General features: G+C 23.9%; 1 protein-coding gene across 1 annotated transcript in view; it reads left to right on the top strand.

Annotated features, from left to right (window-relative positions):
- Nucleotides 1-945: 945 nt before the first annotated feature.
- The window catches only part of LOC135953985 (ATP-binding cassette subfamily G member 4-like), a 34,521-nt gene continuing 8,811 nt past the window's right edge, over nt 946-26,655 (top strand). The window contains exons 1-2 of the mRNA XM_065504028.1: nt 946-1,261; nt 8,788-9,243. Of these exons, the coding sequence (XP_065360100.1) occupies nt 9,159-9,243 (85 nt within the window). The 5' untranslated portion in view covers nt 946-1,261; nt 8,788-9,158. The remainder of the gene's footprint in view (nt 1,262-8,787; nt 9,244-26,655) is intronic.

Genomic DNA, 26,655 nt, shown 5'->3' with positions numbered 1-26,655 from the left:
GTCGACGATAAGTTGAAGAACATCATTGAAAACTTTTTTTTTTGAATAAATTCTGAATTTGAGGATGTTTTTTGAAATTTTTTGACATTTTTTTCACTTTCGCACAGTGTAATTAACATTTAAATACGAAGTCAAAAATTGGCTCCTAGAGAATGATTCAGCTTTCTGTGTTTAGCAAGAATTTAAAACAATTTAATATCTGTGAACTTTTGATGAAATCCTTTTTTAATTTTTTTATTATCAAAATAGTGTCCTGGAAACGAAAAATCTAAAATTTTTGTGTTTTTCATCAAATTCTGAAGAAATGAAAGAAATAAAATATGATTATTTAAACAAAATATAAAACCAAATAGATTAGAAATTGAAATGTTTGTCAATAAATAGCTCTTCTGCTTTATTACTAGGCCAAGTACTCTACATTGTGAATACCGTTAATGTCTAAAAATGTAAAATCCCCAAAAAATGGATGTAAATCCCCAAATTTTGTTAAAATCCCCAAATCCCTCCCCACGAAATTCTGTCCCCAAAAAAATCTTGAAATCCCCAAATTGGGGACAAATCCCCACATCTGGCTACACTGGTTACGCATTACATTATGTAAACATTGCGTTCGGCTAACACGACCTTTATTTACATCTGCCTTTTCACAATAAAACTGTTATTTTTCTATGTTTGTTGTGTTCTTGTGTTTTATTTATGTACAAAAAAGAAACACACACAACACGACAGACACACTCACTGTTGTTTTTGGTCAAACACGACTGGTTTGTTTACCTTTTTTTCCTGCTGTATTTTGTTGTTGTTTTTTCATGTTTGTTTCTGTCTTTTTAGAATTTTTTCAGCAGCAGCAATTTTAGTGCAAAAAGTTTTTATTTTTACAAACAGTTGTTAACGGTTCGCGCAAGTGATTGGAAGCGTAAAAAGGTGTACATATTCGTGAAATAATAAAAGTAATTGCAATAAAAAAGAAAAGAGAATTTATGTTTTTATTTTACAAGGAAACCAAAACAAAATATTAAAGAATACCTTGTAGTGCAACCAATTAAAAGCTAAATAAATCCTAATCTATAAAAGTTAAGTGGCACAATAAAATATAAATAAAGAAAATGGTATTTCTATGATATTCTAACAAAAAAGAAACAATTTAATTCTTTGCTAAAAAGTTGGTTTCTTGCGACCGGCCAAAAAAACATTAAAGAAAATGTGTGTTTGCAAATCAAAAAGAAATTAATGGAATTATTTGGATAATTAAAAATCAAGGGTAAGTGTATGGAATTTTTTTTAGATTAAATTAATATAAATACAAAAATTATGTTGGGGTAAATAGAATTGTTATGAAGAAAATATGCCAGCACTATTTCCAACACAATGTCTGCCAGCCAATATATTCCTAAAGGGGAACTTATAAAAGCCTTAATTTCCCAAAAAAAAAGGATTAAATGAATAATGAAAAAAGGATTTAATTAATAACAAGTAGGATCGCTATATTCGGTATGTGCTGAACCTTCACCAAAGTATACTTTAAGATAAAGAATTAAAACAATTTTTGTTGAAAAAATATTTTTAGTGAAATAATTTTTAAGTGAAAAAAAAAATTTGGGTGAAAACTTCTTCATCAGAAGTCGTTGGCTTTTATATAGTCTTAATTTAGTAGCAATCATAGCTATTTTCCAGCATCAATCGTAGCTCTTTATAAAGTCTTAGTTTAGCTCGATCGTAAATCTTTAAAAGTAGTATTTCTACTACTATTTCAAAATTAAAAAATAAACATATTTTTCCAATCACTCCTACATATTTAATTAATTCCACTATAAATTTTTAAAGAATTGCTACTTTTTGTTAAAAAGTAGTAGCTAATACACTACTTTTTCGAAATAGGATATAGAAAAACTTAATTTCCATAAATATTAAGATTTGAGGAATCATATTTTCTACATAAAAGTAACAAATTCAGTACTTTTCTAAAAAAGTAGTATGTATTTATACTACTATTTCAAAATTAAAAAATAAATATGTTTTTCTAATTAGTCTTAAATACTTAATTAATTCCACTATAAATTTTTAAAGAATTGCTACTTTTTGTTAAAAAATAGTAGCTAATTTACTACTTTTATGAAAAAAAATTATAAAAAAATATAATTTCCTTAAATATAAAATTTTTGGGAATCATGTTATATACAAAAATGTAATGAATTCAGTACTTTTCTGAAAAAGTAGTATTTCTACTACTATTTCAAAATTAAAAAATAAACATATTTTTCCAATCACTCTTACATATTTAATTAATTTCACTATAAATTTTTAAAGAATTGCTGCTTTTTGTTAAAAAGTAGTAGCTAATTTACTACTTTTTTGAAATAGAATATACAAAAACTTAATTTCCTTAAATATTAAGATTTGAGGAATCATATTCTCTACACAAAAGTTATGAATTCTGAACTTTTCTGAAAAAGTATTTCTACTACTATTTCAAAATTAAAAAATACACATATTTTTCCAATCACTCCTACATATTTAATTAATTCGACTATAAATTTTTAAAGAATTGCTACTTTTTTGTTAAAAAGTAGTAGCTAATACACTACTAAACTAAATAATCAATTGGCTATAAATTACATTTTGAAGCATATGCAATTATAAAATTTTATTTTATTCAAATTCCAAGCATATTTTTATATAACATTGCTGCAAACATGTTAAGACTTTAATTGTTCACTGTACTAACTGGCTTAAGATTAAGGTTAATTATCGAAATAATAAACAAGGGTATAATGTTACCCTTACAATTGTTATGCAAATCTGAATATTCTGCATATTATATTCTGTTAACAATTAACCTAAGCCTTAATTTGATATATAACAACCCGTTCTCTTTCTCTCTATAAAATAACTCTCTTTTACGGTAGTTTTTTATATCTGGCAATTCCGTTTATTTTTCATATGAATGGTGGACAACACTGAAAAGAGGAAGAAGAAGAAACTGTCATATTAAGAGTGTTGCCACACAACTATTCACAAGAGATACCCTCTTTATGATTTATTTGAAATGCTTAAATCCTTTGTTATTGTATAATATTGCAGTTATAACCATTTTAATGAAGTCTAGTATTATTTATTTTAAATATTAATCATATTTTGCTAAACATATGATTAATTATTTAATTTTAAGTGTTATTCATTCTTTAAATTCTTTTAAAGTAAATATTTTTTTTTGTTTTTCTAACAAAGGAATTGTTAAAAAAAATTTACATACTAAAGTGCACATGAAATGCCTGACTGATTGTGAACAAAAATATTAAAGATTTTAAATGATTAAGCTTGACTTTTAAAAACAAAATTCTATATGAAATAAATAACGCATTTGAATTTTCTTAAATTATCGATTCAATTAAGAAATTAATTAATTAGTTATAGTTTTTAAAATTATATAGTTTTACGCTAGACCCTCCAGTAAATTTCAAAGATAAAAATTTTACATTAATTCTAATTAAAAATAAGAAAAAAACTTTAGCTATTTCTAGCAGTGCTAACAGTGCGCTTAATATTCTAAAGCTTCTTCTTGAGTGCTAGATTTTTTAATTGAATTTAGCACAATATTTTTAAATGTTTTGCACAAAATAGACCATCAAACACTAGAAAACTAAATAAAACATAAACATTTTTTAATTTATTTATATTCTAGAAATAAACAAATTGTTTATTACACTTTTACTTTTCATTTAAGGTAAACTTTGATTTATGATATGAGTTTCAATATTAAATCATACGGAAAAATATGCTAAAATATGTTAATAATATTAATGACTTAAAAGTTGAAAGCAAACCACAAACTAATTTCATTTTAAATACAATAGAGTAGTGGTAGTAGTATTATTATTATTATTTATTGTTTTTATTGTAATCATTAAACAAATGTTTATAAACATTATTTTAGAATTTTATTTGAAATAAAATGAAACTTGTTTTAGCGGTTTTTGTATATTTTTTAGTGCAAATCATTATTTATTTACCCCTAGGGATTTGATTTTTGATATTTTGTTGGTTTTACCCCTTAATTTCCGCATTGATTATTCTAATGTTTATATAGTATGTGAAAAATGGGGGAGACGAATTCAACCATGATTACGTAATTATTAGCTTAAACTGGTAATTAACATGATTAGTTTTGTTAATTTTATTTAAATTTTGTCTTATTAGAAATTCAAAACCAAAAAAATTTTGCTGTAAAATTGTAAGAAGTTCTAGACCGGCATTTTGGTATGTTTTTTTTTTTAAATCTTTAAAGCAAACAAACAAGTCATTAAAATGAATTAAAAATTACGTTGTTGAAAAGGATAAGCAAATTTTAATAATTTCCAATTAAAACTGTTGAAAAATATATTTTAAATTTAGGTTTTTTATTAAAATCTTATAAAAACTTTTAATTTAATTCAATTCCATTTTAAATTGCCTATTTCCGCTTGAAACTTTTCCCTATTGATCCATTTAAATGTTTAAAGTAAGAAAGAGACGGATATACTAGGCTTCATAATGTTTTATTTACCAAATCCAACAACACCAACATCCGTTTACGCCATTTTCCTAACAAGCTCTTAGTACAGAGAGCAAGTAAATGAGAGTTGTTTACATTTTAAGTTTATTGTTGTTGTTTGCAGGAATGTTGCCATACCTGCATTTGTTTACATATAATACAATAACAAAACATACCCGGGCGCCATTTTAATAATGAGAGAGCTTGTTAAAAAAGAGCGTAGGTTGGGTTATATGCAATAATTACTATTCTATGTTATTTTTGCCTAAAATTTTAACAAATTTGTTACTTTTAACTTAAATTTAGTATTTTTACTCATTTTAAAAAGCAAATTTAGTAATTTATAATAACAAAATAGATTAAGCAAATTGATTAATGGACTTAAATATGTATTATTAATTTTATAATAATTAATTCCCTTTATAAATTCCAGTACTTTCAACAAGTCGTTAAAGCCTTTTTTAAACCCCATTAAAACAATCATAATAATAAAATGTTGAAATGTTTTTTTTTATAATTACATATATATTTATTAAGATGTGAGTCAAAATATAATTTATACACAAATAAAGTGAAATAATATTTAAACAGATTAATTTAAAAATTCTTAAAAATATACATATGTACGTAAATTTCGTTTCTGGGATTTTGGTAATTTATTTAAAATCCAATTTAAGCTAGCATTTAATTTTTTTTAAAAATTTTAATGTATTAAGAATGTTTTTGTGTATTTTTTAAATAAAATCCATTATTTGCTATGTGAGAAAACTTTCTGGGATTTTGGAAATTTTTAAACTACATTTGGGAATTAATATTTGTCAATGTTTAACTGTTTTTATCGTTAGAATTCTATAAAAATTTAGTTTTTTGAAGATTTATTTGATTTTTAAATCTGGAATCTTGGAAATATTTTAAAAGATTTTTGGGAATTGATATTTTTAAAAGCGAAAATTTAATAATAAATAAATTTTTGACTTCAAATTATTTTTTTTGCAAAGAAATGCGTAAATTTAATTTCTGGGATTTTGGAAATTTTTTAACAAATTTTGGGAATTATTTTAAAAAGTTTAAAATTTCTTTTAAGCAACATTTTCTTTTGTTTATATTGTTAGAATTCTATAAAAATTTAGTTTTTTTGAAGTTTTAAGTGATTTTCAAATCTGGAATCTTGGAAATATTTTAAAAGATTTTTGGGAATTGATATTTTTAAAAGCGAAAATTTAATAATAAATAAATTTTTTACTTAAAATTATTGTTTGGCAAAGAAATCCTTAAATTTAATTTCTGGGACTTTGGAAATTTTTAAACAAATTTTGGGAATTATTTTAAAAAGTTTAAAATTTCTTTTAAGCAACATTTTCTTTTGTTTATATTGTTAGAATTCTATAAAAATAATTTTTTTTTGAAGTTTTAAGTGATTTTTAAATCTGGAATCTTGGAAATATTTTAAAAGATTCTTGGAAATTGATATTTTTAATAGCGGCAATTCAATAAATACATTTCTGACTTAAAATTATTGTTTGGCAAAGAAATGCGTAAATTTAATTTCTGGGATTTTGGAAATTTTTAACAAATTTTGGGAATTATTTTAAAAAGTTTAGGATTTCTTTTAATCAACATTTTCTTTTGTTTATATTGTTAGAATTCTATAAAAATTTAGTTTTTTTGAAGTTTTAAGTGATTTTCAAATCTGGAATTTTGGAAATATTTTAAAAGATTTTTGGGAATTGATATTTTTAATAGCGACAATTCAATAATAAATATTTTTTGATTTCAAGTTATTTTTAGGCATAAATGGGTAAATTTAATTTCTGGGATTTTGGAAATTTTAAAATAAAATTTGGGAATTATTTTAAAAAGTTTAGGATTTATTTTAATCAACATTTTCTTTTGTTTATATTGTTAGAATTCTATAAAAATTATTTTTTTTTTGAAAATTTATTTGATTTTCAAATCTGTGATTTTGGAAATATTTTAAAAGATTTTTGGGAATTGATATTTTTAATAGCGGCAATTCAATAAATACATTTCTGACTTAAAATTATTGTTTGGCAAAGAAATGCGTAAATTTAATTTCTGGGATTTTGGAAATTTTTTAACAAATTTTGGGAATTATTTTAAAAAGTTTAAAATTTCTTTTAAGCAACATTTTCTTTTGTTTATATTGTTAGAATTCTATAAAAATTAATTTTTTTTGAAGTATTATTTGATTTACAAATCTGGGATTTTGGAAATATTTTAAAAGTTTTTTGGGAATTGATATTTTTAAAAGCGAAAATTAAATAATAAATAAATTTTTTACTTAAAATTATTGTTTGGCAAAGAAATGCGTAAATTTAGTTGCTGGGATTTTGTAAATTTTAAGAAAAAATTTTGGGAATTATTATAAAAAAGTCTAGGATTTCATTTAAGCAATATTTTGTTTGGTTTTTATAGTTTTATGGTATAAATATTACAGGAATACTGTTTTTTCTATTTCTGGGATTTTAGAAATTTATTTGAAATATCTGGTCATCAATATTTTTTCAATAGTTTTAATGTATTTAAGCAGGTTTTATGCATTTTTTGGCATAAATTCAATTAATTTCTAAATGGGGACTATTTATGGGATTTTGGAATTTTTGTAAAAACCTTTGGGAATTGATATTAATCAACGCCAGAAGAAAATTTTGTTAGAATTCTTTAAAAAAAAATATTTATTTTTAGTTTCCTTTGATTTTCGAATCTGGGATTTTGGAAATATTTGAAATTTTCTTTAAAAATTTGTTTTATTGATGCCTATAATTCAATTATATATAAATACCAGACTTTAAACGCGTTTCTGGCTGGAAAATGGAAAAATTTAATTTCTGGGATTTTGGAAATTTTAAAACAAAATTTGGGAATTATTTTAATAAATGCTGGATTGTTATTTAAGTAACATTTTCTGTTGGTTTTATATTTTTTTTATATTAACATTAGTGAAATACTGCTTTTATATTATTTGGGATTTTGATAATTTATTTGAAATCTTTGGGAATCAATATTTATTATAACTATAATTGAATTCTTCCTTTTTTAAATTTTTAAGATATTTTTTTGTGTAAAAATGGGCATAATAACTTAAATCAATTGTCAAAAGTGTAATAGTACTTAAATATCCATCCCTGTTATGAACTGTCATAAATGCAGTGCTGCCAAGTTTATTGAAGGAAATATCCTTGAAGACGAAAACACCCTAAATCATATTTTTGCAATTTAATAAATATTGAAATTAACAATCGAATTTGGTTAGAATCTTCATTCTCTGCAACTATTGTTTTCAGTAACTTTAATTATTAATAGTTTTTAATAATAAACATTTACTAAATTAATTACAGATTTATTGAACAAAAATTCCATAGATAATTATTTCCATAAAATATTTTTGTATTTAAAATTTGATTATGAATAAGGCTTAAAGTCATAGCTGACTTTAATGCATAGTTTACGTAATAATTTCTTTAATTGCTAAATTGTAATTGCAGCTTTTTGTAATAACAAATTTTATTAAAATTAATATATATGTATGTAAAACATGATATTAAAATGATTTCTAATTTAAACTATAAATCATGTAATTGTAATTAGTTGGTAGAAAACCTAATTAAATTATTATATTAGTATATTTCTAATGAAAATTGCAATTTACTGTAATTGCATATTTAGGGTTGTATTTAATTAAATTGCACATAATAATAAGTTTAACTGAAAGTTTATAGCCTAGTCCTAAGTTATATCATTATTTTTTCATGATTTATTATAGAAATGGTTTGATAAGCTAGTTCAACTTTGCTTAAATAGCTATTAGATTAATGTGACCATAAATTTAACTGTAGTTTAACTAAATATTCTGTAACCACCACATTTTATTTCAGTTAAACAAAATTAAATTTTAATTTTCTCTAATTAAATGTTTATTAAATAAATACCTATTTCATGTTTTTATTTTTCTTGCCATGTGTTATTATAGAATTAATTTTAACTTTAGGTTACAATAATTAAAAATTAAAATAAACACTGGGTAATTCAGCCTATTGATTACAATTATGGCTGTCCATTATAAGTATCCTCCAATAAAATCTAAATAAATGCCATAAATTCACAGCTAATACTAAACAAATAAAAGTAATTATTTCCCAATTACTTTTTTTTTTTGTGAAATGCTTGTAATACTATTAATAACTTATTATTTATTATTAATATTTCTCTTGTTTACAATTTTAATTTCATTTCAGTTTTTAATTGCCTTTCTACCTTTAATGTTATTGTTTATACTTTGTATAAATTCTCTAAATATTTTGTTGTTGTTTTGGATTTTTTGTAATGAAACACTTTAATTCGGTAAACACGTTTTAATAACAACAAAATCAACATATTATTGCTATTAAAAGGTGAAGCCAAGCATTAATTACAACAACACTCATATACAATAAAAACAACTACAGAAAAATCAAAACAAACTTAGTAAAATATAACGGCCACACAGAAGAAGAAGAAGCAGCAGCAACAACAATAATTGTTTATGGGAGTACGTGTGAAGTGCAATTGATTGTAAACAAAAATATTACAGTCTCCCTTTTACACCCACACACATACTGTTCTCACCATGGAATTGTCATCGTTTATGAAAGAAACAAAAGATGTCGAATTCCAAGATGTCTACTACTCGATTGAATTGAAAAAAAATATTGGTGAGTAGCTTTATGAAATTAAAGACAAAAGGTTATTCTATTTAGTTTAAGTAAAATAATGATTAATTTAAAATTTCTCTCTGAACTAAGGGGTTTATATATCCTTAAAGTAGCTACAATAATAGCTCCTTTATAGTCTTAAGTTTAAACTAGACTTGGGTAGAGCGAACTATTTCAATTTAACGAGTCACTTGATTGAGCTAAATGAACTAGTTCAAATCTTTTCGTTCACTAGATGAACCTTGAACTTTGTCATTGAATTGAACTACATATATATTCGCATAGAACAGCAATATAAACAAAAACCTGCAAGAAAAAGTCTATCTGGTCAAATCGCACGTGCCCGGTAGCCAGTTCACATACCTCCACGTGAGATTATCATGCCTTTCTGTTTTTGAAATTTTTTTTTTTTGTTTTTTTCCGTTTTTGACCCATTGTAGGTCCACGGCGTTGCAAAGGTCTTTGAAATATCTATCATTAGATATCCATATTGTCTATATTAATGACTTGGTAATCCAGATATAGGCCAAAAATAGGTCAAAAATCGAGGTTGTCCTGGTTTTCTCCTCATATAGCAGCCATTTGTGGACCGATTTTGCTGATTTTAAATAAGAAACTTCTCGAAAGCATGTCTGACAGAATTATTGAAGATTTGGATCCCAAAGATATCTGGGGTCTTCAGAAAATTGATTTCGACAGACAGACGGACATGGCTTAATCGACTCCGCGATCTATAAGATCCAGAATATATATACTGTATAGGGTCGGAAATGAAAAATGTAGAAATTACAAACGGAATGAAAAACTTACTATATATACCCTTCTCACGAAGGTGAAGGGTATAAAAATGACAGCCAGTTCGACAGATGTAGCTTCAACAATATCGCCGCTATCAGCTATCAAAGTTCGAAAGTCCCTATTGGAAGTACCTTTATTTATATAGTCTTAAATTAACCATAATATACTATTAAATTAGCTTCAGTCATGGGTGTTTATAAAGCCATAGTGTAGCCTCAATCGTGGGTCCTTATAAAGTCTTAGTTTAGCTACAATCGTGGCTCCTTATAAAGTTTTAGTTAAGATTCGATTGTGATTCTTTATAAAGTCTTAGGTTAGCTTCAATCGTGAGTCTTTATATCGTCTTAGTTTAGCTTCGAATGGAGCTTCAATCGTGGGTCTTTATAAAGTCTTAGTTTGGCTTCAATCGTGGCTCTTTATAAAATCTTCATTTAGCTTCAATCGTGGGCCTTTATAAAGTCTTAGTTTGCTTCAAACGTGGCTCTTTCTAAAGTCTTAGTTTAGCTTCAGTCGTGGCTCTTTCTAAAGTCTTAGTTAAGCTTCAATCATGGCTCTTTATAATGTCATAGTTTAACTTTAATCGTGGGTCTTTGAAAAGCCTTAATGTCTTAGTTTAGCTTCAATCGTGCGCCTTAAATTAGTTTCATTCGTGGCTCTTTATAAAGTCTTAGTTTATCTTTCAATGTGGTCCTTACAAAATCTTATTTTAGCTTCAATCTCGACTCTTTAAAAAGTCTTAGTTTAGCTTCGAATGGGGGTCTTTATAAAGTCGTAGTTTGGCTTCTTTATAAAGTCTTAATTAAGCTTCAATCGTGGCTCTTTATAAAGTCATAGTTAAGCTTCAATCCTAGGTCTTAATAAAGTCTCAGTTAAGCTTCAATCAGCTTGTTTATTTAATAACTAATATAGTTCTTATACATAATTGCCTCTTGATATTAACCGGTACAACAATTTCAACTACTGCTTTTTTCAAAATTATAAACAACTTCACTTGTCAAATCCAGCTGCGTCATTCTACTTATTTTTGTTGGTCTTTCAAAGCTAAAAATCTATTGTATTTTTGCAAAAAACTATTTAAGCAATCATTAATTGTTTATTAATTGATTAGTTCTCGTTGTATTTTGTTTCGCCCTGACTTGAACAACCAACGAAAGCAATAAATAAATTAATGAAGATGAATACGGGAACCAGATTTTGTGATGACTAGACAAGGTCATCACGGTTTGAAAGCATGATGTGTTAGCGGATTATGATGCAGCAAAGTTTTAGGAAATTAATATGTGAAACTTATTTAAATAGTTTAGGAAGATAATGATTTAGATATTTTATTTTTACACTGCAAACTTTTTTTAATAATTTCTCAGTAATAGGGGGGTCAGACGGCATGTATTGCTTGTGTATTGGGACATGTATTCGATACATATGGAATTCCATGTGTATGTCAAAATTCACGTTATACATATGATTCATAATTTCCACGTTCAAACGTACATATGTAATTGCATGTGACATAACCTCTATTAGTTTATATGTTTGTTGTTTTTAACAATATATTTATTTAAAACATTTTTAAATCACAATATAATGTATATTTAATGCAATGAAATTAATTTTGTTATGATTTTTCTTTACTCTTTTTTGTTTTGTTTTTTTTATTTTGCACTCACACAGTGTTGTATTTCAAAATACAACTCTGTTATACACACGAAAATAGAACATGCTCTAATTGCCAAAAATGTCACGAGTAATACACATGTATTTTACATACATAAAGTTTCATATGGATCACACGGTATGTATATGTTTACATATGGAAAAATGTCCCAATACATGGCACAAAACACAAGCAATACATGCCGCCTGACCCCCCTTTAAAGGATTAAAAATGCAATGTTTACAATGTCCCTGGCATAAGTGTTTGGCAACGCGTTACCAACTGGGTAGACATTAAGAGATACATTAGCCTTGAAATAGGTTGGTAACTACAAATACAGTGTTGTCTTATTAGTGCTAAATATATTAGCTAATATTCTTTATAAATAAAATTGTTTTAAATTATTAATTAATTACAAATGATAAGTAAACCACAATGTTGCAAATATTGGAAATATAAGACGTGACAAATCTGGACGATTATTTCTAAAATTTCTTAATAATAAATGCAAATTTATACAAATTATATGAAAACAATTTGTAATACAACTACAGCCCTTCCGGTATTGCTGGAATTTAATTATAATAATTAATATTATAGATTATATTGTTAACACCAGCCCTTTTATTATTGACATTTCAACTAACAGTAATTAGCTAAACGTCATTTTTTTATTCCCACGCTATTTGGCTGTCATACAAAATTAATATTCCTTGGCCGTTCCGAAACATTGATGTCTTGACTTGTATGCAAATCTGTTTATACACTAAAAATGTGTGTGCCAAAACATTTAAATTTAATTGCATTTACTAATAATAATGTGAACGCACAATAACTATTGAATAGAGGTGCTGAAAACATCAATGACATTCAAATACATTAAATATCAAGGAATATCTTTAGAGAAATAGGAAATATTTTAAATGTATTTGTAAACAAATTTGTATTGCCTTGACAGTATTAAACAATTTTCGAAATATTTTGAAACAATTGTTAAAATATCAAGTTAAAAACTTTCGCAAAATTTTAATAAATCATTGTTTGCTCTAATAAATTGTTTATATTCAATGAGGATTTTAATTGTTTTTTTTATTATTAATTTTCTTTTAATTATATTTTAAAACCAGTTTAAATCATGATGATGATTTAATATTTGAGCAGACATGTTTTAAAGTCTAAAAAAAACTGGAATTTAAGTGCAATGTACTAAATTAAATTAGGAAAGCACGTGTTAAGTAAAAAATTAGTGATGGCGGCGAAATGTAGAGTGCTAAATAAGGAGTATTGCATAACCAATAGTAGTAGAAATACTACTTTTTCAGAAAAGTACTGAATTCATAACTTTTGTGTATGGCATATGATTCCTCAAATCTTAATATTTAAGGAAATTAAGTTTTTGTATATTCTATTTATAAAAAGTAGTAAATTAGCTACTACTTTTTTAAAAAAAGTAGTTATTCTTTAAAAATTTATAGTGAAATTAATTAAATATGTAAGAGTGATTGGAAAAATATATTTATTTTTTAATTTTGAAATAGTAGTAGAAATACTACTTTTTCAGAAAAGTACTGAATTTATAACTTTTGTGTAGAGAATATGATTCCTCAAATCTTAATATTTAAGGAAATTAAATTTTTGTATATTCTATTTACAAAAAGTAGTAAATTAGCTACTACTTTTTTTAAAAAAGTAGTATTTCTTTAAAAATTTATAGTGGAATTAATTAAATATGTAAGAGTGATTGGAAAAATATGTTTATTTTTTAATTTTGAAATAGTAGTAGAAATACTACTTTTTCAGAAAAGTACTGAATTCATAACTTTTGTGTAGAGAATATGATTCCTCAAATCTTAATATTTAGGGAAATTAAGTTTTTGTATATTCTATATCGAAAAAGTAGTAAATTAGCTACTACTTTTTAACAAAAAGCAGCAATTCTTTAAAAATTTAAAGTGAAATTAGTTGAATATGTAAGAGTGATTGGAAAAATATGTTTATTTTTTAATTTTGAAATAGTAGTAGAAATACTAATTTTTCAGAAAAGTACTGAATTCATAAATTTTGTGTAGAGAATATGATTCCTCAAATCTTAATATTTAAGGAAATTAAGTTTTTGTATATTCTATTTCAAAAAAGTAGTAAATTAGCTACTACTTTTTAACAAAAAGCAGCAATTCTTTATAAAATTATAGTGAAATTAATTAAATATGTAAGAATGATTGGAAAAATATGTATATTTTTTAAATTTGAAATAGTAGTAGAAATACTACTTTTTCAGAAAAGTACTGAATTCATAACTTTTGTGTAGAGAATATGATTGCTCAAATATTAATATTTAAGGAAATTAATTTTTGGTATTTCTATATCGAAAAAGTAGTAAATTAGCTACTACTTTTTTAAAAAAGTAGTTATTCTTTAAAAATTTATAGTGAAATTAATTAAATATGTAAGAGTGATTGGAAAAATATATTTATTTTTTAATTTTGAAATAGTAGTAGAAATACTACTTTTTTAGAAAAGTATTGAATTCATAACTTTTGTGTAGAGAATATGGTTGCTCAAATATTAATATTTAAGGAAATTAAGTTTTTGTATATTCTATTTCAAAAAAGTAGTAAATTAGCTACTACTTTTTAACAAAAAGCAGAAATTCTTTATAAAATTATAGTGAAATTAATTAAATATGTAAGAGTGATTGGAAAAATATATTTATTTTTTAATTTTGAAATAGTAGTAGAAATACTACTTTTTTAGAAAAGTATTGAATTCATAACTTTTGTGTAGAGAATATGGTTGCTCAAATATTAATATTTAAGAAAATTAAGTTTTTGTATATTCTATTTCGAAAAAGTAGTAAATTAGCTACTACTTTTTAACAAAAAGTAGTAATACTTTAAAAATTTATAGTGGAATTAATTAAGTATGTAAGACTAATTGGAAAAATATGTTTATTTTTTAATTTTGAAATAGTAGTAGAAATACTACTTTTTCAGAAAAGTACTGAATTCATTAAATTTTTTACGGCATATAATTCCTTAAAATTTAAGGTTTAAGGAAATAATATTTTTTTATAAAATTATTGCAAAACTGTAGTAAATTAAATACTACTATTTTGCAAATGGTATTATTTTTTGTAAAATTTGTAAAAATTATTTAATATGAAAAACTAATTAAAAAAATATGATTATTTTTTTAATTTTGATATGGTAAAAGAAATACTACGTTTTTAATAACTACGCTAAACTAAACTTTATAAGGAACCACGATCGAAGCTAAACTAACACTTTATGAAGAGCTACGATTGAAATTAAATTAAGACTTTATAAATTATTAAATTATAAATGACAAAAACAAGCTTTATATTAATTAGAAATTCTGAAAGTTGAATTTAAAATGATTCTTAAACCTCCTTCTACACACTGGAATACATATCAAGTAGGCAGTTATTAAGTTACGTTATTAAGTTATTTCCAGCTGCTAAAACTTTGCCCCACTTAAATACTGCAAAACATTTACATTTTGCCCATAAAATAAGGAATTTATAATCTTGTTTATATTTTTTTTAAGGCAAGAAAGGTACAGGTATTTATTTTTAAGCCTGATTTTACTAAATCTGTAATATATATGGGTATTTCCATGAAGAAACGTATTATATTAGGAGAGCTTATATAATCCTCAATTAGACTTAAAGGTAGGGGCTCAAATAGTCATAAATTAGCTTCAATGGAAGGTGTTTATAGAGTCCTAAATTAGCTTCAATCTGTGGTTTTTATTTAGTCTTAAATTAGCTTCAATGGCAGGTCTTTAGATAGTCCTAAATTACCTTAAATCGATAGTGTTTTTATAGTCTTTAACAAAATTCAAAAACCATGGAGTGCCCCATATATTTATGTACCAAATCAAGTGTCTTTTACAAACTAGTTGTAGTAATTTCATGTCTTATTATAATTATTGTCTCTTAACACATTTCATACTTAAGTTTTTAACTGTCTGTCATTGCATCACTGAGATAATAACACCGACAGCTTGTTTACACAGTGCTTCATATGGCATGGTTAAGTTTTACAACATTATGTGGCAAAATAAAAAAAAAATTGTTGGCTAAACAAGTTTCAATTAATGAGGCATGTGAGTGGTGCAACTAAATTATATTGCAAGTTATCAAAAGTTGGAAATTATGAAATTTATGTGAATTTTGTATGACTCAAGTTATTGACAGGGTTTCGCTAATATTGTGGTAGATACAATGAGATGTTGTATAGAGTTTTGAATAACAAAATAAAAGTTAGCTTAAGAGATTAAGTAAGAACAAATTTTGACAACCAAAGTTGTTCTAAACAGATCTTATATTTAGAGTTTAAAAAAAACAGATTTATTTTAATCAGATTGAAGCTAAACTATGACTAAGAGCTCAACAAAGACTTTATAAAGACCCCCATTTGAGGCTAAACTAAGAAAAAGTAGTATATTAGCTACTACTTTTTAACAAAAAGTAGTAATTCTTTAAAAATTTATATTGGAATTTATTAAGTATGTAAGACTAATTGGATAAATATGTTTATTTTTGAATTTTGAAATAGTAGTAGAAATACTACTTTTTCACAAAAGTTCTGAATTCATAACTTTTGTGTAGAGAATATGATTCCTCAAATCTTAATATTTAAGGAAATTGTGTTTATGTATATTCTATTTCAAAAAAGTAGTAAATTAGCTACTACTTTTTAACAAAAAGTAGTAATTCATTAAAAATTTAAAGTGAAATTAATTAAATATGTAAGAGTGATTGGAAAATTATGTTTATTTTTTAATTTTGAAATAGTAGTAGAAATACTACTTTTTTACAAAAGTTCTGAATTCATAAATTTTGTGTAGAGAATATAATTCCTCAAATCTTAATATTTAAGGAAATTAAGTTTTTGTATATTCTATTTCGAAAAAGTAGTAAATTAGCTACTACTTTTTAACAAAAAGTAGTAATTCTTTAAAAATTTAAAGTGAAATTAGTTAAATATGTAAGAGTGATTGGAAAAATATGTTTATTTTTTAATTTTGAAATAGTAGTAGAAATACTACTTTTTCACAAAAGTTCTAAATTCATAACTTTTGTGTAGAGAATATGATTCCTCAAATCTTAATATTTAAGGAAATTAAGTTTTTGTATATTCTATTTCGAAAAAGTAGTAAATTAGCTACTACTTTTTAACAAAAAGTGGTAATTCTTTAAAAATTTATATTGGAATGAATTAAATATATAGGAGTGATTGTAAAAATATGTTTATTTTTTAATTTTGAAATAGTAGTAGAAATACTACTTTTTCACAAAGTTCTGAATTCATAACTTTTGTGTAGAGAATATGATTCCTCAAATCTTAATATTTAAGGAAATTAAGTTTTTGTATATTCTATTTCAAAAAAGTAGTAAATTAGCTACTACTTTTTTAACAAAAAGTAGTAATTCTTTAAAAAATTATAGTGGAATTAATTAAATATGTAGGAGTGATTGGAAAAATATGTTTATTTTTTAATTTTGAAATAGTAGTAGAAATACTACTTTTCCACAAAATATATGAATATGATTCCTCAAATCTTAATATTGAAGGAAATTAAGTTTATGTATATTCTATTTCGAAAAAGTAGTAAATTAGCTACTACTTTTTAACTTTATATAGGATCACGATTGAAGCTAAACTAAGACTTTATAAAGACCCCCATTTGAAGCATAACTAAGACGTTATAAAGAGTTTTGAAAATTGAAGCTAAACTAAGACTTTATAAAGAGCCACGATTGAAGCTAAACTAAGACTTTATAAATCCCTACGACTGAAGTAAAACTGAGTCTTTATAAAGACCCACGATTAAAGCTAAACTAAGCCTTAGTATATTTTCAATCGCAGGTCTTTATATAGTCTTATGATGAATCTGTTTTTACTCACTTAAACTATTGTTAAACTGCTGTCAAAACAATATTTATAAAAACTGTATATAGTTTTTTACCATATAATTAATTTTTAATATTTATTACCCTGATCAAGCTTGATTACTTACATCTAAATAGATTTGTAAAACAATCACTGATCATCAGTTAATGAAAACAATTCATGATCTGAAAAGTTAATTAAAAATACAATTAAAAAGCAGTTTTTTTTTTGCTGTAATTAATTAATTGTTTAAATAATAAATGACTACTGTGTATGTTAAAGTCATAGTGAATGAAAACATTTCAACAACTATTTATACATTTCCGTAATTAATAAATCTTGTAAATTTAAAACTTATTTTATATTAAAATGCAAATAAAGGTGTTGCAAACTTACATTAAAAATAAGTTTTGAATTCAATTAACTGCCAGTTTGTCATGACATAAAGTGTTAAATGAGAGTTTAAGAATTAATTTTCTAGTAACTGGAATAAATGACAGTTTGCAGGTGACAAAGTTTATTGACATTTTTAATAATTCGTGAGAAAAGTTTAATGCAGATAAAGATGCATATTAAAAGAAAAGTAAAAAAAACCTTGAAAACATTATTTAAATAAAACATGAATAAAAACTGGAAGTGTGCTGGGTTCAATGGATACATTTATTTTGAAATCTTAATGATTTCAACGAAAGTCATTAACAAACTTGTTTCTGGCAACATCGCCTTTTTATTTCGTCTAAAGTTTGACAAGTATTCTACGTAAAATGCAAAAACGAGATAATAAGAAACCTCATTCCTTTGTTTGAATTATACATATTTCTCTAAATATGTATCATAAAATAATTGTTGCATTATTTTTCTAAAACACTGTATGTGAAATATCACCTCTTTAGAATTGTACGTGTCACATGCTAAGGGGTCTTTGTGGCTGTCACTAACGCTGTGATACATTTCAATTAAGATTTATTTAATTCTATCAACGCAAATTGTTTGTGGTCATTGTTTATGGTATAATAGAGAAAAATATGTGTCAAATATATTTAAATTTAAATAACAGAAGACCCTCAAATGCTTCAAAATGGAATAACGAAATCTTAGGTTACTTTTCTCATCATGGAATTTAAGCATTCCATGATTCTATAAGGCTCAGCAATCACAATAACCATTTTACTTCAAAAAAATTTCAAATTGGTTTCGAATTTCTACTTTTTGTCCTAAAAGTTTAAGTTAATACTAAAAAGAATCATTTAATTATGAAAATAACTTAAAACAAATAACTTTATGTGTTAAAAATACAGTTTTTAATAAACGAATTAACTTAACTCAGATTTTAATTAATTTTTAGCTCTCTTGTCCTTTTTTAGGGTTATAAATACTTGGCATCACTGTTTTGTTTACAAAAAGATTGCAAATGAGAGAGAGAAGAAAATAACGGCAGTGTGAGAAAACCGTTAAAAAATAAAAGTGTGGCCAACTACAAAGCAGTAATGTGCTAAGAAATTTGTTGAAAACTACTAAAATAGATAAAAATCGGTTTTATGGATATAAAAGATTTAAAGAAAATTAATACTATGTTTGTAAATACATTGCTTTATATTTAGAAATAGGAATTTATTAAATTTTTGGAAAATTTTGTATAAATCCAGTTTGGGTTTTTTTTTAAATTTTAATTGGAAATTTTAGTTATAAAACTTTTTGATTGAGGGATTTTTTAATTTTATTTTGGGAATTCTTAAATTTCTAGTTTACTCATAAAAAATAAGATTTCTTTTATAGAAAATATAAATTTCAACATTTCAAGAACAATATTTTTGTCTCTAGACCTGTTTAAAACTTCCCCAGTTTTGGGGATTTTTCGAAATGTGTTTGGGAATTTATTAATTTAAATATTTAATCATGTTTAATTATTATAATATAGAATTTTATTAATTTTTTGTAAAAATTTACAAGATTCTGTAGGAATTTCTTATAATCCCAGTGTGGGGATTTTCTTAATTTCAATTGGGAATTTATTTTTTTATAATATTTTGATAGTTTTGGCATAAACAGCTTAGTATTTTTAAATTTTAGTTATAAAACATTGTTTTCAGAAATTTTCTTAACTTTGGGCATTGAGGAATTTTTTAATTTTATTTTGGGAATTCTTAAATTTTTAGCCAAACTTAATTTTTTTTATTTAAATTTGAAACATGTATAAAATGAGCTGCCTGTTCTTTTTTAAAATTAATTTATCCGACAATTTTGAGCATGTTATAAATTTGTACAGAAACATGAAAATTAAATTGTAAGATAAAATTAGGTTAAAAACGTTTTATGAATAAATATGTGTATATAAGTTTAATTTTACATTTAAAATTTGTTTGCCAAGTTTTATTTTAAGAATTTTAAACAGTATACTCGTGTGAGTATAAATTATTTATTACTTTGTTGAACTTTTTGTAAAACACATTGCCATTATATTAAAGCACATGTTATTTTTAAAAATAAAGTTATTGCAAAATTACTGACAATATGACAGCGATTTAAAATCATTAGAATTTTATTAATATTTAACTGAGAGTCAGAGATTTATATCTTAATGTTTAATGGATTTTCAATTAAATGTAATTAATTGATTTACTTGTAATGAATATTAACTGGGTTGCATTTTATGCTTTGAAATTAGTTCAAATTAATTATTTAACTTTTAAATAAAGAATTTAAAAATATCATAATTTACCTGTCAATGTTAATTTTTAAAAATATATTCTATTTATAGTTTATTTCCATTGTTCTACTTGCTGTGAAAAGAACTAATATGAATGTCTCATCCTGACAAATGACAAAAGAATGCAATTGTTAAGTTCTTAACAAAGATCAACAATTAAGGCATATAATTATTATTACATTTAATTTAATCTCTTTTACATTTCATTCATTACAAGTATAATTAATTTATCTTTATTTTTCAACAGTTCATAAATTTTTTATTCACAATTATTGCAAGTGTAAAACACGCTTGCACATTTTCCATTAAATAAAGTGAAAGATGCCTACATAATTAGGGAAAATATTATTGTTCTTTAATTAGCAAAAAATACACACATAATTATTTAAAAACATTTGAAGTTCAATGACTCTTTTACTACTGACATGCATTTATTGTTTAGAATATAGAAAAACGTTTAATCAAATTTTAAATAAACCAAAATACCTATGATGGATTTATAAATATACATAATTTTTGGTAAATAAACAAAATTTTATAAAATAAACATTTGAATGCTTTTAATTTTACATTTAATAATACATTTATTTGTTTTTTTATTACTTTTATTCATGTTTCTTTATATTTAACCTCTTTGTCGTTTTATTTTTACGCCAATATGCAACACTAATCTTATTAAATGTGCCAAAATGTCTGTTTATATTTTTGTTTGTTATTGTTTTGTTTGTAAATTTGTTGGCACATGCTGCCATTATGTACACACACACATGTTTGTGTGTGTATTTTCGTTGAACTTGCACGTTCTTACTTACCGTTAATTTCGTAATGTCAAGAGTTTGTTTTTGTTTTGATGTTCTCTGTTTTCTTCATTTTCTTGCTGTTGCTGCTCTATTGTTTATTAATTTTAAATATGGAGGTATTACAAAATGAGTTTTTTGTTGTTGTTGTATGATATTTACATGCGTGTGCAATGCACACTGTGCAATAAATAATTGATTCTTTCTAGAGGAAATTTGTTTTAAGATAATTTTTTTTTTAATTTTTAAAGAGGGACGAGCAAACTTTTGAGATAAAACAGCTATTTAAATATGTTTGTAGGTATTTAATTAAATATAGAACAGCAAAAAAAAACATACTTTCTTTAATAGCAATTTAAATTTAATTTCATTAAAAATTTTGGGAATTTTTACTTACTATTATTTTAAGTAAAAAAATTTATTTAATTAAGTATTACGAAATAAGTATTCGTAAGCACGTATGCTAATTTTAAAATATTTGAATAAAACTTGCATTTTTCCTAAGGCGCCAAAATGTCTTAAAGTGAAAATACTACTAGTAAAGAGTGTTTTAATAAAAAGTGTTAATTTTTTTTAAAGCTTATCTAACAAAATTTTCTGAATTTATAAAATCATACTACAAAGATTTTCATAATTGTGCAACAATTAAAAAAAAAAAATTAGTTGCTAAACTGATTTAGGAAATTTCCTAAAAATAGGGAATGAAAGAAAGCTAATTTTTATGTATATAATAACATTTTTGGAATTCCCAAAATTATTTTAAAAACTCCCGCAATCCCCAAAGTTTAGAAAATTCCTGGAAAAATGGTTTTATATGTAAAATTGATTAATAGTATGCTGTTTATGCCAAAACTATAAAAATATTATAAAAAAATGAATTCCCAATTGTAATAAAGAAAATCCCCACACTGGGATTATAAGAAATGCCTACAGAATCTTGTAAATTTTTACAAAAAATTAATAAAATTCTATATTATTATACTTAAACATGATTAAATACTTAAATTAAGAAGTTCCCAGAATGATTTCGAAAAACCCCCAAAACTGGGGAAGTGTTAAACAGTTCTATAGACAAGAATATTGAACTGGAAATGATGAAATTTATGTTTTCAATAAAATAAATCTTCTTTTCTATGAGTAAGCAACAAATTTAAGAATTCCCAAAATAAAATTTAAAAATCCCTCAATACCCAAAGTTAAGAAAATTCCTGGAAAAAGAGTTTTATACCTATGCAAAATTTATTAAGCAAAAACTTAAAAAATATTTTAAATATGTAATTGAATTCCCAAATTAAATATGAATAATTCCAAAACTGGGATCATAAGAAATATTAAGAAAATTGTTTTATTTTTTTTAAAAAAAATTATAAAATTCTTCTTTATAATACACAAATATGATTAAATATTGAAATTAATGAATTCCCAAAATTATTTATGAAAATTCCCAAAACTGGGGAAGTGTTAAACGAGTCTCTAGATAAAAATATTAGTAAAATTTATAGTTTTATTAAAAGAAAGTTTGTTTTTTACGTGTATTTTAAAAAATTTGGAATTCCCAAAATTAATTTAAAAAATCCCTAAATCCCCAAAGTTTAGGAAATTCCTGGAAAAAAGGTTTTATATGAAAAATTTATTAATATTAAGCTGTTTAAGCAAAAACCATAAAAATTTTTTAAATAATTGAATTCCCAAATTAAATATGAAAAATTCCCAAACTGGGATCATAAGAAATATTAAGAAAATTGTTTTATTTTTCAAAAAAATATATAAAATTCTTCTTAGTAATACACATATATTATTAAATATTTCAAAACATTAATTCCCAAAATTATTTGATAAAATGCCCAAAACTGGGGAAGTGCTAAACGAGTCTCTAGATTAAAAATATTAGTAAAATTTATATTTTTATTAAAATAAAGCTTGTTTTTCATGTGTTTTAAAAAAATTGGAATTCCCAAAATCTATTTAATAACTCCCTCAATCCCCAAAGTTAATGAAATTCCTGGAAATAAGATTTTATATAAAAAATTTATTAATAGTAAGCTGTTTAAGCTAAATCTTTAAAAATATTTTAAATAATTTAATTCCCAAATTAAATATGAAAAATCCCAAAACTGGGATCATAAGAAAAATTATAGTGGAATTAATTAAATATGTAGGAGTGATTGGAAAAATATGTTTATTTTTTAATTTTGAAATAGTAGTAGAAATACTACTTTTCCACAAAATATATGAATATGATTCCTCAAATCTTAATATTGAAGGAAATTAAGTTTATGTATATTCTATTTCGAAAAAGTAGTAAATTAGCTACTACTTTTTAACTTTATATAGGATCACGATTGAAGCTAAACTAAGACTTTATAAAGACCCCCATTTGAAGCATAACTAAGACGTTATAAAGAGTTTTGAAAATTGAAGCTAAACTAAGACTTTATAAAGAGCCACGATTGAAGCTAAACTAAGACTTTATAAATCCCTACGACTGAAGTAAAACTGAGTCTTTATAAAGACCCACGATTAAAGCTAAACTAAGCCTTAGTATATTTTCAATCGCAGGTCTTTATATAGTCTTATGATGAATCTGTTTTTACTCACTTAAACTATTGTTAAACTGCTGTCAAAACAATATTTATAAAAACTGTATATAGTTTTTTACCATATAATTAATTTTTAATATTTATTACCCTGATCAAGCTTGATTACTTACATCTAAATAGATTTGTAAAACAATCACTGATCATCAGTTAATGAAAACAATTCATGATCTGAAAAGTTAATTAAAAATACAATTAAAAAGCAGTTTTTTTTTTGCTGTAATTAATTAATTGTTTAAATAATAAATGACTACTGTGTATGTTAAAGTCATAGTGAATGAAAACATTTCAACAACTATTTATACATTTCCGTAATTAATAAATCTTGTAAATTTAAAACTTATTTTATATTAAAATGCAAATAAAGGTGTTGCAAACTTACATTAAAAATAAGTTTTGAATTCAATTAACTGCCAGTTTGTCATGACATAAAGTGTTAAATGAGAGTTTAAGAATTAATTTTCTAGTAACTGGAATAAATGACAGTTTGCAGGTGACAAAGTTTATTGACATTTTTAATAATTCGTGAGAAAAGTTTAATGCAGATAAAGATGCATATTAAAAGAAAAGTAAAAAAAACCTTGAAAACATTATTTAAATAAAACATGAATAAAAACTGGAAGTGTGCTGGGTTCAATGGATACATTTATTTTGAAATCTTAATGATTTCAACGAAAGTCATTAACAAACTTGTTTCTGGCAACATCGCCTTTTTATTTCGTCTAAAGTTTGACAAGTATTCTACGTAAAATGCAAAAACGAGATAATAAGAAACCTCATTCCTTTGTTTGAATTATACATATTTCTCTAAATATGTATCATAAAATAATTGTTGCATTATTTTTCTAAAACACTGTATGTGAAATATCACCTCTTTAGAATTGTACGTGTCACATGCTAAGGGGTCTTTGTGGCTGTCACTAACGCTGTGATACATTTCAATTAAGATTTATTTAATTCTATCAACGCAAATTGTTTGTGGTCATTGTTTATGGTATAATAGAGAAAAATATGTGTCAAATATATTTAAATTTAAATAACAGAAGACCCTCAAATGCTTCAAAATGGAATAACGAAATCTTAGGTTACTTTTCTCATCATGGAATTTAAGCATTCCATGATTCTATAAGGCTCAGCAATCACAATAACCATTTTACTTCAAAAAAATTTCAAATTGGTTTCGAATTTCTACTTTTTGTCCTAAAAGTTTAAGTTAATACTAAAAAGAATCATTTAATTATGAAAATAACTTAAAACAAATAACTTTATGTGTTAAAAATACAGTTTTTAATAAACGAATTAACTTAACTCAGATTTTAATTAATTTTTAGCTCTCTTGTCCTTTTTTAGGGTTATAAATACTTGGCATCACTGTTTTGTTTACAAAAAGATTGCAAATGAGAGAGAGAAGAAAATAACGGCAGTGTGAGAAAACCGTTAAAAAATAAAAGTGTGGCCAACTACAAAGCAGTAATGTGCTAAGAAATTTGTTGAAAACTACTAAAATAGATAAAAATCGGTTTTATGGATATAAAAGATTTAAAGAAAATTAATACTATGTTTGTAAATACATTGCTTTATATTTAGAAATAGGAATTTATTAAATTTTTGGAAAATTTTGTATAAATCCAGTTTGGGTTTTTTTTTAAATTTTAATTGGAAATTTTAGTTATAAAACTTTTTGATTGAGGGATTTTTTAATTTTATTTTGGGAATTCTTAAATTTCTAGTTTACTCATAAAAAATAAGATTTCTTTTATAGAAAATATAAATTTCAACATTTCAAGAACAATATTTTTGTCTCTAGACCTGTTTAAAACTTCCCCAGTTTTGGGGATTTTTCGAAATGTGTTTGGGAATTTATTAATTTAAATATTTAATCATGTTTAATTATTATAATATAGAATTTTATTAATTTTTTGTAAAAATTTACAAGATTCTGTAGGAATTTCTTATAATCCCAGTGTGGGGATTTTCTTAATTTCAATTGGGAATTTATTTTTTTATAATATTTTGATAGTTTTGGCATAAACAGCTTAGTATTTTTAAATTTTAGTTATAAAACATTGTTTTCAGAAATTTTCTTAACTTTGGGCATTGAGGAATTTTTTAATTTTATTTTGGGAATTCTTAAATTTTTAGCCAAACTTAATTTTTTTTATTTAAATTTGAAACATGTATAAAATGAGCTGCCTGTTCTTTTTTAAAATTAATTTATCCGACAATTTTGAGCATGTTATAAATTTGTACAGAAACATGAAAATTAAATTGTAAGATAAAATTAGGTTAAAAACGTTTTATGAATAAATATGTGTATATAAGTTTAATTTTACATTTAAAATTTGTTTGCCAAGTTTTATTTTAAGAATTTTAAACAGTATACTCGTGTGAGTATAAATTATTTATTACTTTGTTGAACTTTTTGTAAAACACATTGCCATTATATTAAAGCACATGTTATTTTTAAAAATAAAGTTATTGCAAAATTACTGACAATATGACAGCGATTTAAAATCATTAGAATTTTATTAATATTTAACTGAGAGTCAGAGATTTATATCTTAATGTTTAATGGATTTTCAATTAAATGTAATTAATTGATTTACTTGTAATGAATATTAACTGGGTTGCATTTTATGCTTTGAAATTAGTTCAAATTAATTATTTAACTTTTAAATAAAGAATTTAAAAATATCATAATTTACCTGTCAATGTTAATTTTTAAAAATATATTCTATTTATAGTTTATTTCCATTGTTCTACTTGCTGTGAAAAGAACTAATATGAATGTCTCATCCTGACAAATGACAAAAGAATGCAATTGTTAAGTTCTTAACAAAGATCAACAATTAAGGCATATAATTATTATTACATTTAATTTAATCTCTTTTACATTTCATTCATTACAAGTATAATTAATTTATCTTTATTTTTCAACAGT

The sequence above is a fragment of the Calliphora vicina genome, chromosome 3, assembly GCF_958450345.1.
Source record: "Calliphora vicina chromosome 3, idCalVici1.1, whole genome shotgun sequence".
Classification (NCBI taxonomy): Eukaryota; Metazoa; Arthropoda; class Insecta; order Diptera; family Calliphoridae; genus Calliphora; species Calliphora vicina.
The sequence above is the reverse complement of the archived record's forward strand: the minus strand, read 5'-3'. Positions and strand labels throughout refer to the sequence as shown.